Here is a 16,067-nt window from a genome sequence, read left to right on the forward strand (position 1 = left end):
TAGTTTTGGTAAATGTGAGGTGCTGCATTTTGGAAAGGCAAATCAGGGCTGGACTTATTCAGTTTATGGCAAGGAGCTGGGGAGTTTTTCTGAATGAAGATCTTGGGATGCAGATTCACTGTTGCTTGAAAGTGCTGCATTTCCCCCCTCTCCTGTGGTTCCACACTTAGGCAGCCTTGCTGATGTTTAATGGGCCTTATTCTAGGATTATAAGAGAGGGGATTTACAATCATCTAGAAAAGAACAGGTTGATTGGGGATAGTCAACATGGTGTTTTGCCTCACAAACCTTATTGAGTTCTTTGAGAAAGTGACCAAACAGGTGGGTGAGGGTAAAGTGGTTGATGTGGTGTATATGGATTTCAGTAAGGCACTTGATAAGGTTCCCCACGGTAGGCTATTGCACAAAATATGGAGGCATGGGATTGAGAGTGATTTAGCGGTTTGGATCAGCAATTGGCTAGCTGAAAGAAGACAGGGTATTGGTTGATGAGAAATGTTTATCCCGGAGTTCAGATGCGAGTGGTGTACTGCAAGGATCTGTTTTGGGTCCTGTACTGTTTGTCATTTTTATAAATGACCTGGATGAGAACGTAGAAGGGTGGGTTAGTAAATTTGCGGACGGCACTAAGGTTTATTATAGTTTTGGATAGTGCCAAAGGATGTTGTACGTTACAGAGGAACATAGATAAGCTGCAGAGCTGGGCTGAGAGGTGGCAAGTAGAGTTTAATATGGAAAAGTGTGAGGTGATTCACTTTAGAAAGAGTAACAAGAATAGAGTATTGGGTGAATGATAAGATTCTTAGTAGATTGAATGAGCAGAGAGATCTGTGTCCATCTGCATAGATCCCTGAAAGTTGCCACCCAAGTTGATAAGGTTGTTAAGAAAGTGTACAATGTGTTAGCTTTTATTGGTATAAGGATTGTTTTGGAGCCACGAGGTCATGTTGCAGTTGTACAAAACTCTGGTGTGGCTGCACTTGAAGTATTGTGTCCAGTTCTGGTCACCGCCTTACAGTAAGGATGTGGAATTATTGGAAAGAGTTGAGGATATTTACCAAGATGCTGTGAGGTATGGAGAGAAGGTCTTATGAGGAAAGGCTTAGAGACTTGGGGCTGTTTTGGTTTGAGAGAAAAGTTTGAGACGTGACTTGATAGAGACACACGATGATTGGCGTATTAGATAAGGTGGACAGTTTGAGCCTTTTTCCTCGGATGGCTAGCACAAAGGGACATAGCTTTAAAATGAGGGATGATAGATGTAGGACAGATGTCAGAGGTAGGTTCTTTACTCAGTAGTAAGGATGTGGAACGACCTGCCTGCAACAGTAATAGACTTTCCAACTTAAAGGGCATTTAAATTGTGATTGGATAAACATGGATGATAATGGAGTAATATAGGTTAGATGGGCTTCAGATGGGCTTCACAGGTCAGCGTAACATTGAGGGGCGAAGGGCCTGTACTGCCCTGTAATGTTTTGTGTTCTCTCCCTGTTACCCTCTTGTCCTTAATGTGTTTGTAGAATCCTTTTAGATCTGTTGTTGTGGTTCTGTTCGCCAAGCTGGGAATTTGTGTTGCAGACTAGGTGACATCCTCAGTGCTTGGGAGCCTCCTGTGAAGCGCTTCTGTGATCTTTCCTCCGGCATTTATAGTGGTTTGAATCTGCCGCTTCCGGTTGTCAGTTCCAGCTTTATATGCTTCTAAGGGTTCACTTGATCTCTACTGTCTATGCCTAACATATACTTACTTATTCTTAACTGAAACCTCAACTTCTCTTGTCATCCTGCATTCCCTGTACCTTCCGGCCTTGCCTTTTGCCTGGACAGGAACATACTGTCTCTGGACTCTCATTATCTCATTTTTTGTTTGAAGGTTTCCCATTTTCCAGCCATCCCTTTACTTGCAAGCATCCACTCCCATCACTTTTTGAAAGTTCTTGCCTAATAACCGTCAAAATTGGCCTCCTTCCAATTTGGAACTCGGTCTATCCTTTTCCATTAGTATTTTAAAATAGAATTATAGTCTCTGGTCTGAAAGTGCTCCCCCACTGACACTTCAGTCACCTGCCCTGCCTTATTTCCCAAGAGTAGGTCACGTTTTACACCTCCTCTCAGAGGTGCATCCACATACTGAATCAGAAAGGTTTCAGGTCATTCTGCTATAATGCATATTGATGAATGGTTTCTAAAGCATAAACTTTTAAAATGTGTGTTGGCTGTAACATGATTACATCGCCATCATTTTAGGCGTGATTTTTCTATAACACAACCATCGTATTATAGAAGAACTACCTGTACATAACAAATTCCTCTCCATTTGACCGCTTAACACTATGGCAGTCCCAGTCTGTGGTTGGAAAGTTGGAACATCCCTTACCATACCACACTATTATTCTTACAAATAACAGATCTCCTTATGAATTTTTCTCAATTTTCTGTTGACTAGTAGGGGATCTATAAGTATAATCCCAATAAGGTGATCATCCGCTTATTTCTCAGTTCCACCCAAATAACTTCCCTGGTTGTATTCCCAGGAATATCCTCCCTAAGAATGTTATGTAATGTTATTCTTAATCAAAAACCTAACTCCCTCTCCTCTGTTGCTTTCCCCTCCACTTTCTATCCTTCCTATAATATCAATACCCAAAAGCCCATTGTGTGGTCTCCTCGCTCCTTCTTTTCCTTCAAACATTTTTGGTGGGTGATCAGTTGGGGTATATTGGAAAATATAAACCAGGTCAGAGTTGTGAACGCAAAAGTGAGATTAGGGGTTGGGAATTGTCTGACATCAAATATTATCGTGTTTCTCCAGAGCCGACACACTTCTAGCCTGTTTGTCAGTGCTGTGTGTCTGGCTTCTGCAGTGACAACTACTGGAACATTCCCTAACGTGAACAATCATTGATTTTCCTTGTTTTCAATTAAATCAAAGTGTCTCCTGCTAGGATGAAAATGAGATAAACAGGTTGCTGTTCAGCTGGATGTTATCCTGATTTAATAATCTTGTATGGTTAGCTGGTTCATGTTTAAATGGGCAAGCTTATTTTTCTATCTGTCCAAAGATGGAGTTTCTTCAGTTAGCAATAGAAACTGTTTGTTTTCTAGGATTTTCTCTTTCTACAATAACAATACAGCTTTCTGAAATGCTTATGATAAAATTTAGAACACATTAGAAAGGATACAGAAAAGATTTGAGAGAATGGTTCGAGGAATGAGCTACTTAATTTATGCATTGCTGTCCTGGAAGAGCAGGTTGAAATGAAATTTGACAGGGATGTTCAAAATTGGCAGTGTAAATAGGGGAAAATCTGTTCCTATTAGTGGAAAAATTCAAGAAACAGATGGCACTCAATTAAAGTGAAGGTCAACATGAAAAATGTCTTCATGCAGCAAGTAGTTGGTGCCTGGTGAGTATGGTGGAGGCAGGTTCACTCTAGTGATTAGAATCTGGAATGTGCTGCCTCAGTGTGTGGTGGAGACAGATTTAATTGAATCTTTCAAAAGAGAATTGTATCATTAATTGCTGGATTATGGCGAAGAGGCGGAGGTGTGGCACTCAGTGCGTTACTTTACAGACAACCAACATTGATGTGAATCATCTCATTTGTTACTGTTTTATGATTCTATTGTATTAGGATTGATTCAAAAGCAATTATATCTGCAATATGCATTTACAGTAAAATTTGACAAACTCATCTGGATTATGGGAATATCTTCTGCAGGTAAAGCAATCTGGTATTAGATCCTGTTTGTAAAAGAGAAAAAGTTGCATTTATATGGTACTTTTCATGGCCGCTGGGCATCTCAAAGGACTTCACCATCAAAGATGTATTTTTTTAAGTTCAGTCATTTTTGCATTTGTGTACTTATGTTTTTTGATCAGGACACCAAGATAGCTCTCCTGCTGTCTGATTTATATCTACGTAAATCTGTTCTTGGGCGGTCGTTCCATTACCAGGGCAGGACTTACGCAGTTAGTGGTAGGGCCCTGAAGAGTGTTGTTGAACAGAGGGACCCGTGGTGCAGATTAATAGGTCCTTCAAAGTGGTAGAAGGGTGATGAAGAAAGCCTTTGGCATGCTTGCCTTCATTGGTCAGAACACTGAGTATAGGGGTTGGGATGTCATGTTGCAGCTGTGCAAGACATTGAGGCCATTTTTGGAATATTGCATAAATTCTAATTGCCCTGCTATAGGAAGGATGTTAAGCTAGAAAGAGTGCAGAAGAAATTTACAAGGTTGTTGCCGGGACTGGAAAGTTTGAGTTATAAGGAAGGGCTGGGACTTTTTTTCCTGAGCGTTGGAGGCTGAAGGGTGATTTTATAAATGTTTATAAAATCATGAGGGGCATAGCTAATGTGAATAGTCATTTTTCCAAGGGTAAGGGAGTCCAAACATAGAGGGCATAGGTTTAAAGTGAGGGGGGAAAGATTTAAAAGAGACCTAAAGGTAACGTTTTCTCTCACGGTGGGGTGTGTGTGTGTGTGTGTGTGTGTGGGGAACAAGCTGCCAGAGGAATTGGGAAACGTGGGTATAATTACAATGTTCAAAAGACATTTGGACAGGTACATGAATTAGAAATTTTTAGAGGGATATGGGTCAAATGCAGGCAAATGGGACGAGATTAGTTTGGGATATCTGGTCAGCATGGTTGAGTTGGATTGAAGGGTCTGTTTCTGTACTGAGATTATATGACTCTTTGTGAAACCTATGCTGTTGTCTGCAGTATACCGAGCCATGATTGCTGATCTGTTGTTGTACTACCGGGACCACATCATCTAACAAACATAAGCTATTTTGAAGACTGGCAGGTTCATTTCTGCAGCTTTAAAACAAAATCGTTATACCACGGTAGAGAGCTGTTAGCTTCTGCTACGAAATTGAATCTTCCCTATTGTATTCCTTCAGTTCAGATTAGCGGCAGCACTACACAACAGAAACTATTTCACATTGACCCATGCAAGATTTTCAGATGAAGGGCTTATGCCCGAAACGTCAATTCTCCTGCTCCTCAGATATTGCCTGACCTGCTGTGCGTTTCCAGCACCGTGCTTTTGAATATGGTAGTTCAGATGGGTCAGCTTTTCAATGTGTGCAGGAGGGTTTTCTGACACAGTACGTAGACAGGCCAACAAGGGGCGATGTCATATTGGATTTGATACTGGGGGAATGAACCCGACCAGGTGTTAGATTTGGAGGTATGTGAACACTTTGGCGATAGTGACCACAATTTGGTTATGTTTACAATAGCAATGGGCAGGGATAGGTATATCCCACAGGGAACGAGGTATAACTGGGGGAAAGGCAATTATGATGCGATTAGGCAAGATTTAAGATGCATAGGATGGGGAAGGAAACTGCAGGGGATGTACACCCTTGAAATGTGAAGCTTATTCAAGGAACAGCTACTGCGGGTCCTTGGTAAGTATATACCTATCAGGCAGGGAGGTAGTTGTCGAGAGATGGGGCCATGGTTTACTAAAGAAGTTGAAGCCCTTGTCAAGAGGAAGGCTTATGTGAGGATGAAGTGTGAAGGCTCAGTTAGGGGGCTTGAGAGTTATACATTAGACAGAAAAGATCTAAAGAGAGGGTTAAGAAGAGCCAGGAGGAGACATGAGAAGTTATTGGCGGATAAGATCAAGAAAAATCCTAAGGTCTTCTATGGGTATATCAGGAATAAAAGAATGACTAGAGTAAGATTAGGGCCAATCAAAGATAGTGGGAAGTTGTGTGGGGAATCTGATGACACGGGGAAGTGCTTAATGAATACTTTGTCAGTATTCACATTGGAAATGGACAATGTTTGTGAGAATATAGAGATACAGGCTACTAGATTAGATGGGATTACGGTTGACAAGGAGGAGGTTTATGCAATTGTGGAAGATCTGAAAATAGATAAGACCCCTGGGCTGGATGGGGGTTATCCTCTGATTCTCTGGGAAGCTAGGGAGGAGATTGCAGAGCCTTTGGCTTTGATCTTAATGTCATTGTTGTCGACAGGAGTAGTGCCAGAAGACTTGAGGATAGTAAATGTTCCCTTGTTTAAGAAGGAGAGTCGGGACAACCCTGAGAGTTATAGGCTGGTGAGCCTCATTCCTGAAGAAGGGCCTGTGCCCGAAACGTCGAATCTCCTGTTCCCTGGATGCTGCCTGACCTGCTGTGCTGTTCCAGCAATAAAGTTTCAGCCTTACTTTAGTTGTGGGTAAGGCATTGGAAAAGGTTATACGAGATAGGATTTATAATCATCTGGAATGGAATAATTTGGTTAGGGATGGTCAACACGGTTTTGTGAAGGGTGGGTCGTGCCTCACAAACCTTATTCAGTTCTTCGAGAAGGTGACCAAACAGCTGGATGAAGGTAAACTGGTTGATGTGGTGTATATGGATTTCAGTAAGGCGTTTGATAAGGTTCCCCAAAGTAGGCTATTGCACAAAATGCAGAGCTTCGGGATCAGAAATTGGCTAGCTGAAAGAAGACAGAGGGTGATGGTTGATAGGAAATGTTCATCCTGTGGTGTGTCGCAAGGATCTGTTTTGGGGCTACTGCTGTTTGTAATTTTTATAAATGATCTGGAGGTGGGTGTAGAAGGATGGGTTAGTAAATTTGCAAATGACGCTAAGCTAGGCAGAGTTGTGGATAGTGCTGAAGATGTTGTGGGTTACAGAGGACATAGATAAGATGCAGAACTGGGCTGAGAAGTGACAAATAGTTTTTAATGTGGAAAAGTGTGAGGTGGTTCACTTCAGAAGAAATAACCGGAATGCAGAGTACAAGGCTAATGGTAAGTTGAAAGTTGCCACCCAGCTTGATAGGGTTGTTAAAAGGCCATATGGTGTGTTGGAGTTAATTGGTAGAGGGGTTGAGTTTCAGAACCATGAGGTCATGCTTCAGCTGTCCAAGACTCTGGTAAGGCCACACGTGGAGCATTGCGTACAGTTATGGTCATCGCTTTATAGGAAGGATGTGGAAGCTTTGGAAGGGGTTCAGAGGAGATTTATTAGGTTGTTGCCTGGTATGGAGGGAAAATCTAATGCAGAAAGGCTGAGGGAACTGCGGTTGTTTTCGTTGGAGAAAAGGTTGAGAGGTGACTTAATCGAGACTTCTAAGATAATCAGAGGGTTAGATAGGGTCGATAGCAAGAGCCTTTTTCTTTGGATGGTGAAGGATAACATGAGGGGCCATAGCTTTAAATTGAGGGGTGATAGATTTCGGACAGATATCAGGGGTAGTTTCTTTACTCAGAGTAGTAGGAGCGTGGAATGGCCTACCTGCAACAGTAGTAGACTCACCGACTTTAAGGGCATTTAAATGGGTATTGGACACAGATATGGATGATAATGGCATAGTGTAGATTAGATGGGCATCAGATTAAGTTCACAGGTCACGCAACATCGAGGGCCTGTACTGTAACATTCTGTGTTCTATGTTGTATTTAGGGAGTTTAGCAGTAATAGTTTTAACAAATGTTTTGACTATTACTTTGAGATAATGGTTGAGTTAATATTGATTGTAAATATAGATAATTTGTAATTTAGGAGAGGTTTGGATGAACTAGTTTAGTTTGGGTTTATGTTCGGCATGGACTGGTTGGACCGAAGCGTCTGCTTCCTTGCTGTATGAGTCTACAGATAAGTCTGGAATATTCTGCTGCAAAACTTGTAAAAATTGGATAGATGTGCAACAGGACCTTTGTCCTCTTATCACACTTACTGGAGCTTATTAGATTAGATTACTTACAGTGTGGAAACAGGCCCTTCGGCCCAACAAGTCCACACCGACCCCCCGAAGCGCAACCCACCCATTCCCCTACATTTACCCCTTTTACCTAACACTACGGGCAATTTAGCATGGCCAATTCACCTGACCTGCACATCTTTGGACTGTGGGAGGAAACCGGAGCACCCGGAAGAAACCCACACAGACACGGGGAGAACGTGCAAACTCCACACAGTCAGTCGCCTGAGTCGGGAATTGAACCCAGGTCTCTGGCGCTGTGAGGCAGCAGTGCTAACCACTGTGCCACCGTGGAGGAAGTGATTTTGATGTGATGCTGAACTCTAAAGACTAACCCTAAATACATTGACAACGTTCATGCAATAGGTGTTCTCACCATTTATCATGCTTGCTTTTATATTCTGATCACTGTCTGAAATATTGACTTTCTAAACTGGTTTTAAATTTGCTATTGTGTTGTGGTACTGCATGTCAAACTTGCCTTTAGTGCGAGTGTGCTCCTTTACTACAACCAAATCAAGATGAAGCTTTTGAAGCCCCATGTGAAAATACAAATTTGTTGATCTTAATTTCTGGCTATCAATTATTATTTAACTTTTAAAGGCATTTTACTTTATCTGAATATTTGAGTTGCTTTTGAAATTGAGGAATGGGGACTGGGCTACTGTGTTCATTGTCATTCCTGGCACTACCGAACTTCACAAACCATGCAGGAAAAATCTGTAGCTAAATTCCAGTGACTAGAGCAAAAAAAAGCTTTAAATCAAGATACGCTTAAACTTTTTATGAGGAATCTATGATTAGAGCTTTTGAGCCGTCATGAGTGGAAACTTTTTGTAAAAAGAAAAGCAATGTGCTGTTCTTTTATGCCAATTAATTTTGAAAATATGGGTATTATATTTTAAAATAAATCTCAATTATGTTTCAGCTAAATCTCTAAATCCAATCATGCTTTTAAAAGGCTATTTTGATAAGAGTATGGCAGTCATTTGTTCATATCTTTTCAAGGTTCCCAAATGAGTGTTTTGTCAAAACTGTCTCTCTGCACTGACATGCATAATTGATTGGATTGACCTGCTTCCAAGTGTGGTAATCTTCTTTGAACTTTAATAACCTTTTGACCTAATCCAAATTCTCCCTTTGTCCAAGATATGTCTTGCTTTTAGATGTATTGTTTCATTTCTGTACCTTGTATTTTTTTAAGGTATTTTGGAAACATTTTAGTTTATCTTCCCTTGATAGTCCTGATAAATGTGTGGATTTAGTGGATGTACGATATCAGAATTTTCAGAAGGTTTTTGATAAGGTACCCACACATTGAACTACTTAATAAGAGCTCATAGTGTTAGAGGTCATGTATTAGCTTGGTCAGAGGACAGAGTTGGAGTAAGGGGGACATTTTCAGGATAGCAACCTGTAACTAGTAGAATGCCACAGCTATTGATGCTAGAACCACAATTGTTTACAATGTGTATTAACAATTTGGATGAGGAAAGTGAATATATTATAGCCAAGTGTGTGGATGACACAAATAGGTGGGAGGCAAGTGCTGAGGATGGCCACAGCCTGTAAAGGGATATGGACAAATAAAGTGTGCAAAAACTTGGTAGGTGAAAAATAATGTGGAAAGCTGTGAGGTTATGCACTTTGGCAGGAAGAACTGAGGAGCTGAATATTAATTAAATGGAAAAAGACTGCAGAAAGTTGAAGAACAGAAGGATTTGGGAGTCCTCGTGCATAAATTACTAAAGCTAGCATCCAGATTCAGGTAATAGAGAAGGCAAGTGGAGTATTATTCCTTTTTTCAAAGGGAATGGCGACAGTCTATACTATAACACGGTAGCTGTGTTTTCGTGTGACTTCATGTTATAGAAAATCGTATAATAGAAATAACAGCCTATGGGGAGAAAAATGGGCTAGAGGCGAACCACCAAAAATATTAGTAAAAATCGAAACAAAAATAGTAGTTAGCCTAACACAAATGATAGTACTGTCTAAATGTTAAAATCATAAATTTATTGTTTTTTCATTAAAATGTAATACTTTTTAAAGAGTTTGAGTTTGCTATGTTACAGAATTGTATTAAGACAGGGGCTCAAGGATCATCAAGATGGTCATTACTTTTGGGTGCAGGATTGCAACAAAAGAAAATATTTAGTCCAGAAATGGGTGGCTGTGGTTCATTGTCCTCAGACGTTTCTTGGGGGTTGACTTAAAAAAAGCATCTATTTTTTACTACTTTGCTATCTCTCTTCTTTCATGAAGAAGCTGTTCATAGGGTACCAGATAAGACTTTATACCATGAACTGCTACTCTGCTGCGTTCTGCATTGTAGTCACAGTTTTCTAAGAGTTCTCAACTTCCCCCAGGATAGAAGAGCTTCAATTCCACCCCCAAGCAGCAATAAGTTGTATGTCAGTCTCCATTTCTTCAAATCCATAGCTTTGCAATGTTCTTTGATTGCTGGACGGTTCAACGCATTTAAAATCACGAAGAAAATCCGAGAGAAGCTGCCACCAAACTGCATGCAAGCACTCCCTACAGACATCACTCCAGGCCTCCCCAATGATATCAATCGCATTCTTAATGTTAAAGCTCTTCCAAAAGTGAAGACTGCTGTCGTCATTATCTCTCTCAGTTGCAAACATCTTCCTGAATGTGCGCCTTAAATAATAAGCTTTAAAAGCTGCAATTGCACCCTGGTCTATGAATTGAATGAAAGAGGTTGTGTTCGGAGGTAGACATACCATTTTGATGTTTTCCAAAAGCTCACCAATGGTGGGAGGATGGCTTGGTGCATCCTCCAGGATAAGGAGAATCTTGAAATCCAAATCTTTTTCTTTTGTAATAATTTCTCAAGTCATCCTCAAACATCAGCAATAAGGTTAGAAAAAAATTGCCTTGTCACCTGACTACTTTTGCTTGACCTGAAATAAACACCGAGTGGACTTAAGGTAACCAAGGATGGAATCACATAATAGCTGATTGGAGTTTGCGTTTTAAAAACAAAAGTTCTACAATTCACCAATTGTGTTACAGCCAAATTGAGTTGATGAAACACACATTATAAGAGAATGACCTGTATAACAACAGGGAGGTTTTTCTGAAACTATACAAGGTATTAGTCAGACCACAGCAGAAATACTGCGAACGGTTTTGGGCCCCTTATCTACGGAAATGGAGGCAGTCCAGAAAAGGTTTACGAGACTGACATCTAGAATGGAGGACTGTCTTATGAGGAGAGATTGAGCAGTTTGGGCCTATACTCACTGGTGCTTAAAAGAATGACATGTGACCTTATTGGAACATAAGATATTCTTGGGGGAACTGGCAGGATAGATGTGGAAAGGTTGTTTCCCCCTTAGGAGAGTCTAGGATCAGAAGTCATAATCTGAGAATAATCTCGCATTAAGACTATTAAAATGGAATTTCTTCTGGGGTTAGTGAATCTGTGGAAGCCTTTACCCTCTTGCTGTTGAAACTGGGTCAGAAAGTGGAGCTGAGGATTATCAGATCAGCCATGATCTCTCTAAATGGTGGAGCAGACTCATTGGGTTGAATAGCCTACTCCTGCTCCTGTGTCTAGTTAGTTTTAAGAATGAGCGTCCTAGTTGCAAGTGACTATGCTGGAGTACAGGTATAATTTGTTAGTAATCCTGAACTTGCTAAATTTCAACTGAACTGTTCACCTAAACATCAAAACGGCAAAATTGTATGTGATTAAATAAAAAACTAGATGGTTGAATTTTTGTTTGGGATAAACATTTGAGTTTAAAGGAGTATTTATTTATCTGCAGGGAATCTGCTGGGAGTTGGTGGGGGAGCTGGATACAAGAAGGTTTCCAGTCAGTAAAAGAAAAGGTAAGAACACTGTACCTTTGTCTTAATTTGTGCACCTTGGTTTTAGGATTTTCATCTTATCATGTGCTACATTACCATAGCAGTAAAAGGCAGTATGTTGACTTGTAAGCATTTTACATTGTAAGTTATATTTCTCTCTCCAATCTCATTAGAGAGCACTTCTAAAGATTGTATTTATCTTTGACTTTTCATTGAATTTGTTGTTGGTGGCAGTTTGGAAGTAGATTCAGTTGTGGTTTTCTGAAAAAAATTGAATAAATACCTGAAGAGAGAACATTTGTAGACTTTGGCCAGTGGGTATGTAGCAGGGGAGTGCACCTACTGCAGTCATTCTACCCAGCCAAGATTGTTTTGAAGGTTAGTTTAAATAGTGAGATCGGCGATAGTTCTTTGCTTCTTGAAATTTAAATTAGCAGAGCAGTTTACCCCATATCATAACCCTTCAAAGCTGCCATCAATGCTTGTGACATAGGAATTGGAGCTGTACTGCTACAGGAAGTTGATGCTGGGATGAACTGCCGGTTGGCTACTTTTTGAAGAAACACAACATCCACCAGAGGAAATACTCCACGATTGAAAAATAACTATTGAGTTTGGTACTGGCCTTGCAACATTTTAATGTTTATGTCACAAACAATATGTTGGAGACAGTTGTGTACACTGATCACAATCCTCTTACCTTCTTGAACGCTTTAAAGACAGGAATAAGACTATTTTGTTGGAGTCTTATGATACCGACTTTTAATTTACAGATCGTACATGTTGCAGGTCATAAGAATGTAATCGCTGATGTGTTCTCGTGGATTTAACTGATAAAGTATAGAGGAGATTGATATCCATTCAATGTTTTATTTATAATAGTTCATTTTTTTCCTTAAGGTGGGAGGTATTATGAAGGTGTAGGTATGTACTGTACCTTTGAGAGAGTGGAAGCTGACAAGGACTGAAATCACAGGGTGTGCTGAACAATTTAAAAATGTAACATTTGGATTACGCAAATAGCTGGTGCTGTATTGCCATGGTACAAAAAATCAAATTTGGCCAATCAGTTTCAATTATGTCCCAGATACTAAAATCTAATTGAATTCGAATTTTACTGTTTGGGATGACATCAAACCAATAAAATGATCCGATGTTTTGGGTATAAAATCGTACATTTTGGACAATTAGGGGGAGATCTGCCAAGTTCATCAAGTAGGGCGGCACAGTGGTTAGTACTGTTGCCTCACAGCGCCAGAGACCCGGGTTCAATTCCTGCCTTAGGCAACTGTCTGTGTGGAATTTGCACATTCTCCCCGTAACACTGGATTTCCTCTGGGTGCTCCGGTTTCCTCCCGCAGTTCAAAAATGTGCAGGTTAGGTGAATTGGCCATGCTAAATTGCCTGTAGTGTTAGATGAAGGGGTAAATGTAGGGGAATGGGTCTGGGTGTGTTGCTTTTCGGAGGGTCGGTGTGGACTTATTGGGCGAAGGGCCTGTTTCCACACTGTAAGTAATCTAATCTAAGTATAGACTGGACGAATAGCGCTCTGAAAGGTACCTGTCTCTAAGAAATTTGTGCAGCAGAACACCAAAGCTGACCTAGAGAAATATGCATAGAAAGTTTGATATCTGAAGGTGCCAACTGAGTTTGAAAATTTGATGTAAATTTAAGAGGGAATTTATTGGACCAGCATTGTAGAGTGGGTCTATATTAAGATAAAAGATAGGTTTAAGAGAAAGGAGAGTTGTAAATAATTGTGATTTTAATATTCTCTGTTGGACTTAAAGAATGAAATTGTTAATTTTACTTTAAATAGTGAGATCGGGGATAGTTCTTTGCCTTTTGAAATTTAACAGATGATGGTGTGAGTCTAGATTAGTGTGATGCTGGAAAAGCACAGCAGGTCAGGCAGCATCCGAGGAGCAGGAAAATTGACATTTCCAGGAATCCTAATGAAGTGCTTTTGTCCGAAACGTCGATTTTTTTTTTTTCCCTGCTCCTCGATGCTGCCTGACCTGCTGTGCTTTCCCAGCGCCACTCTAATCTAGACTCTGATTTCCAGCATCTGCAGTCTTCACTTTTGCTTAGGTTATGGTGTGAGATGAGCTTCTCTGTGTCAGATTTAAATTAGCAAAGGGGCTTACCCAGTGTTGTAACAAGATGACTGTCTGGACGTGAATCATATCAAACCTGTTATTGGATTTCATGCTTAAAGGACACTTACGTGCTACATCTGTTGGCTCAACTGGCTGACCCTTCAGATGAGTCTCACAAGTTAGGCTTTAGATCGCACAGCTCTTACTTGAAAATTACATAACAACTACTTCCAGCTGTGGTTCGAAACTAGGTTTGCATGGAATGCTACTACACCAGCACATTGCATTTTTAAAACCCTGCAAATCCTGCTAACCATCCCAGAGAATGATTTTAATTGTCAGTTTAGAATTGAATGCAGAAATTTGCTTCTATATAGAGAGAATAGCAAAATTAAACAACCAATTATCATGAACTGATTTTTTTCATATTTTGATGTTCTGAATATCATTTGGATAATAAATACATGCTGTATGCATATGTGTTATCTACTTTTCTAGAGACGGTACTGAGGAATTTGGAAGTGAGTTGAAAGAAAACACTACTTTTAATCTTTTGAAAAGAAAGCTTCACTGGATGTATATTTGTTCATGATGCTTTCTTGTCCCCAAAAACAGTCTACTGAAGCTCTGGAGTTTATGAAACGGGACCTTGCAGAGTTTTCACATGTGGTACAGCATGATACAGCATGTACAATTGCAGCCACCGCAAATGCAGTGAAAGAAAGACTGAGTGTGAGTATATATGTGATTGTTTCTATACACGTTTGACTTCAGTTGTAAGCATAATAGAAGCATAGACACAGCATTCTCATGTACAGTATTAGGTATATGCAAATAGAAGCTGATGAAGAGTGGCCTTCTCATGCTGAGTTTAAGGTGATTAGTTCACCACTCGGTGTGTGGAGGTTCACCCCTCGGTAAGGTGCAGCATTATTTTTGTCTCTACAAATGCATAAGGGATTTGTACGGCAGTCCCCGCCACAGAGGTTTGCTACGCAGGGATCTTGGCTTGCCCTGAACCTGATTAGCCATGACCATGACCATGGTCATACGGAGCCCAATTGTGACTTTCCATGTTTCTTCCTTGGCCCGAGTGATGTCTGCTGGTGCATCTTGCTCAAAAAGGTTCCTCCATGTGGGGCATTTATTTGGAACATTGACAGAAGGTGAATTGATCATCATGGAGTAGGCAAGGAAGAATGTAGCATAAACTAGTTTTTAGGTTTTTGTCAGATGCCAAGTACACACTGTCTACTTGCTCTCCCACCAAACAGTGTTTCTTGAATTTTCATTGTTAATTCATAGCAATTTCTTTAATATTCCTAAAATATTGTCTCCAGGTTATAGAGATTACAGGTTATTGATGGTTAAATGCTATAGTATGTGATCCACTCAGTTGTCTGGTTCAATTCACTTGATAATGATGACATTCTAAACCAATCTTCCTTTGTTTTGCTAGTGCTTCATAGTTGAAGATTGTTACAGTGTGAAGAGAATGTACAGACGAGGAGGGGGGATGTGGGTAAATTTGTTTTTCTGCTACCTGCATTAATCATTGCCATTTATCATGCTCTTATTTGGGATGGATGAGCCTGAAACATCTCAACAGAAATGGTTTTTGTGGCTTCATCAGGGAGCAGTCGACCTCAATGTGACATGATGCTTCTTCAGAGATGGCCACCAAAGCTCTCAAACTAATCAAAGGCAATCAAGGATATGACTTTTAGTTGAGACTGGAGTTGCAAGTTGACTAGAGTTCTTTGTTTAACAGTGAATATTGTAGGTACCTGTTGAGATTTTTTTCTTGCATAATTCACAAGTTTCTGTATTTTGACATTCTTTTTAATCTATCTGTCTTTTCTATTCATAATCATATCGTTTTTACTTTGCCACAGAGTCCTGTAATCAACAATGATTGTGGTAGTTGATGTGAGACATGCTAATCATAAGATATTTAAGAGACATTTATATGGGTTGTAGTTAAATGATATTTGAGTAGCTGGTGGTGCAATGGAAAGAAAATTATGACTTGTAGAAAAATACCAGGGATAACTTATAAAGCTTTTAAATTTGTTATACACTGTACAAATCAGAATAGAATATATTTTAGTTTTGCGTTCTTTCTCCCGTCTTGCTTTTGAGTTCAATGAGTGCTGCTTCAGTATCACTTTGAATTCCAAGTGGAATTTTATTCACAGTAATGCTCCAAGTGTCAATGATATAAAGTGACCATAAGGCAGCAAGCGTCTTGCAGTCTGAGTATGCAGGTAGTTTGGAAGGTTTGTAATTATCAATAAAGGCCTGAACCTCGGAGGGAAAAAAAACAAATACATGACGAAGGAATGTCCTTGTGCAATGGTAAGAGTGTGCATTGTTCTTCTGTATTCTTTGAAGA

The 16,067-nt window shown here is 40.1% G+C and overlaps 1 protein-coding gene across 2 annotated transcripts in view; it reads left to right on the forward strand.

Moving 5' to 3' along the window:
* Nucleotides 1-16,067, forward strand: part of bsdc1 (BSD domain containing 1) — a 73,528-nt gene that overhangs the window by 16,847 nt on the left and 40,614 nt on the right. For both annotated transcript variants that reach the window (XM_087976655.1, XM_043719673.2), the window contains exons 2-3: nt 11,531-11,594; nt 14,288-14,404. In XM_087976655.1, coding sequence (XP_087832781.1) covers nt 11,531-11,594; nt 14,288-14,404 — 181 coding nt within the window. The remainder of the gene's footprint in view (nt 1-11,530; nt 11,595-14,287; nt 14,405-16,067) is intronic.

The sequence above is a fragment of the Chiloscyllium plagiosum genome, unplaced genomic scaffold (assembly GCF_037043375.1).
Source record: "Chiloscyllium plagiosum isolate Xiang-an unplaced genomic scaffold, Cpla_swu_hap1 HiC_scaffold_30, whole genome shotgun sequence".
NCBI classification, from domain to species: Eukaryota; Metazoa; Chordata; class Chondrichthyes; order Orectolobiformes; family Hemiscylliidae; genus Chiloscyllium; species Chiloscyllium plagiosum.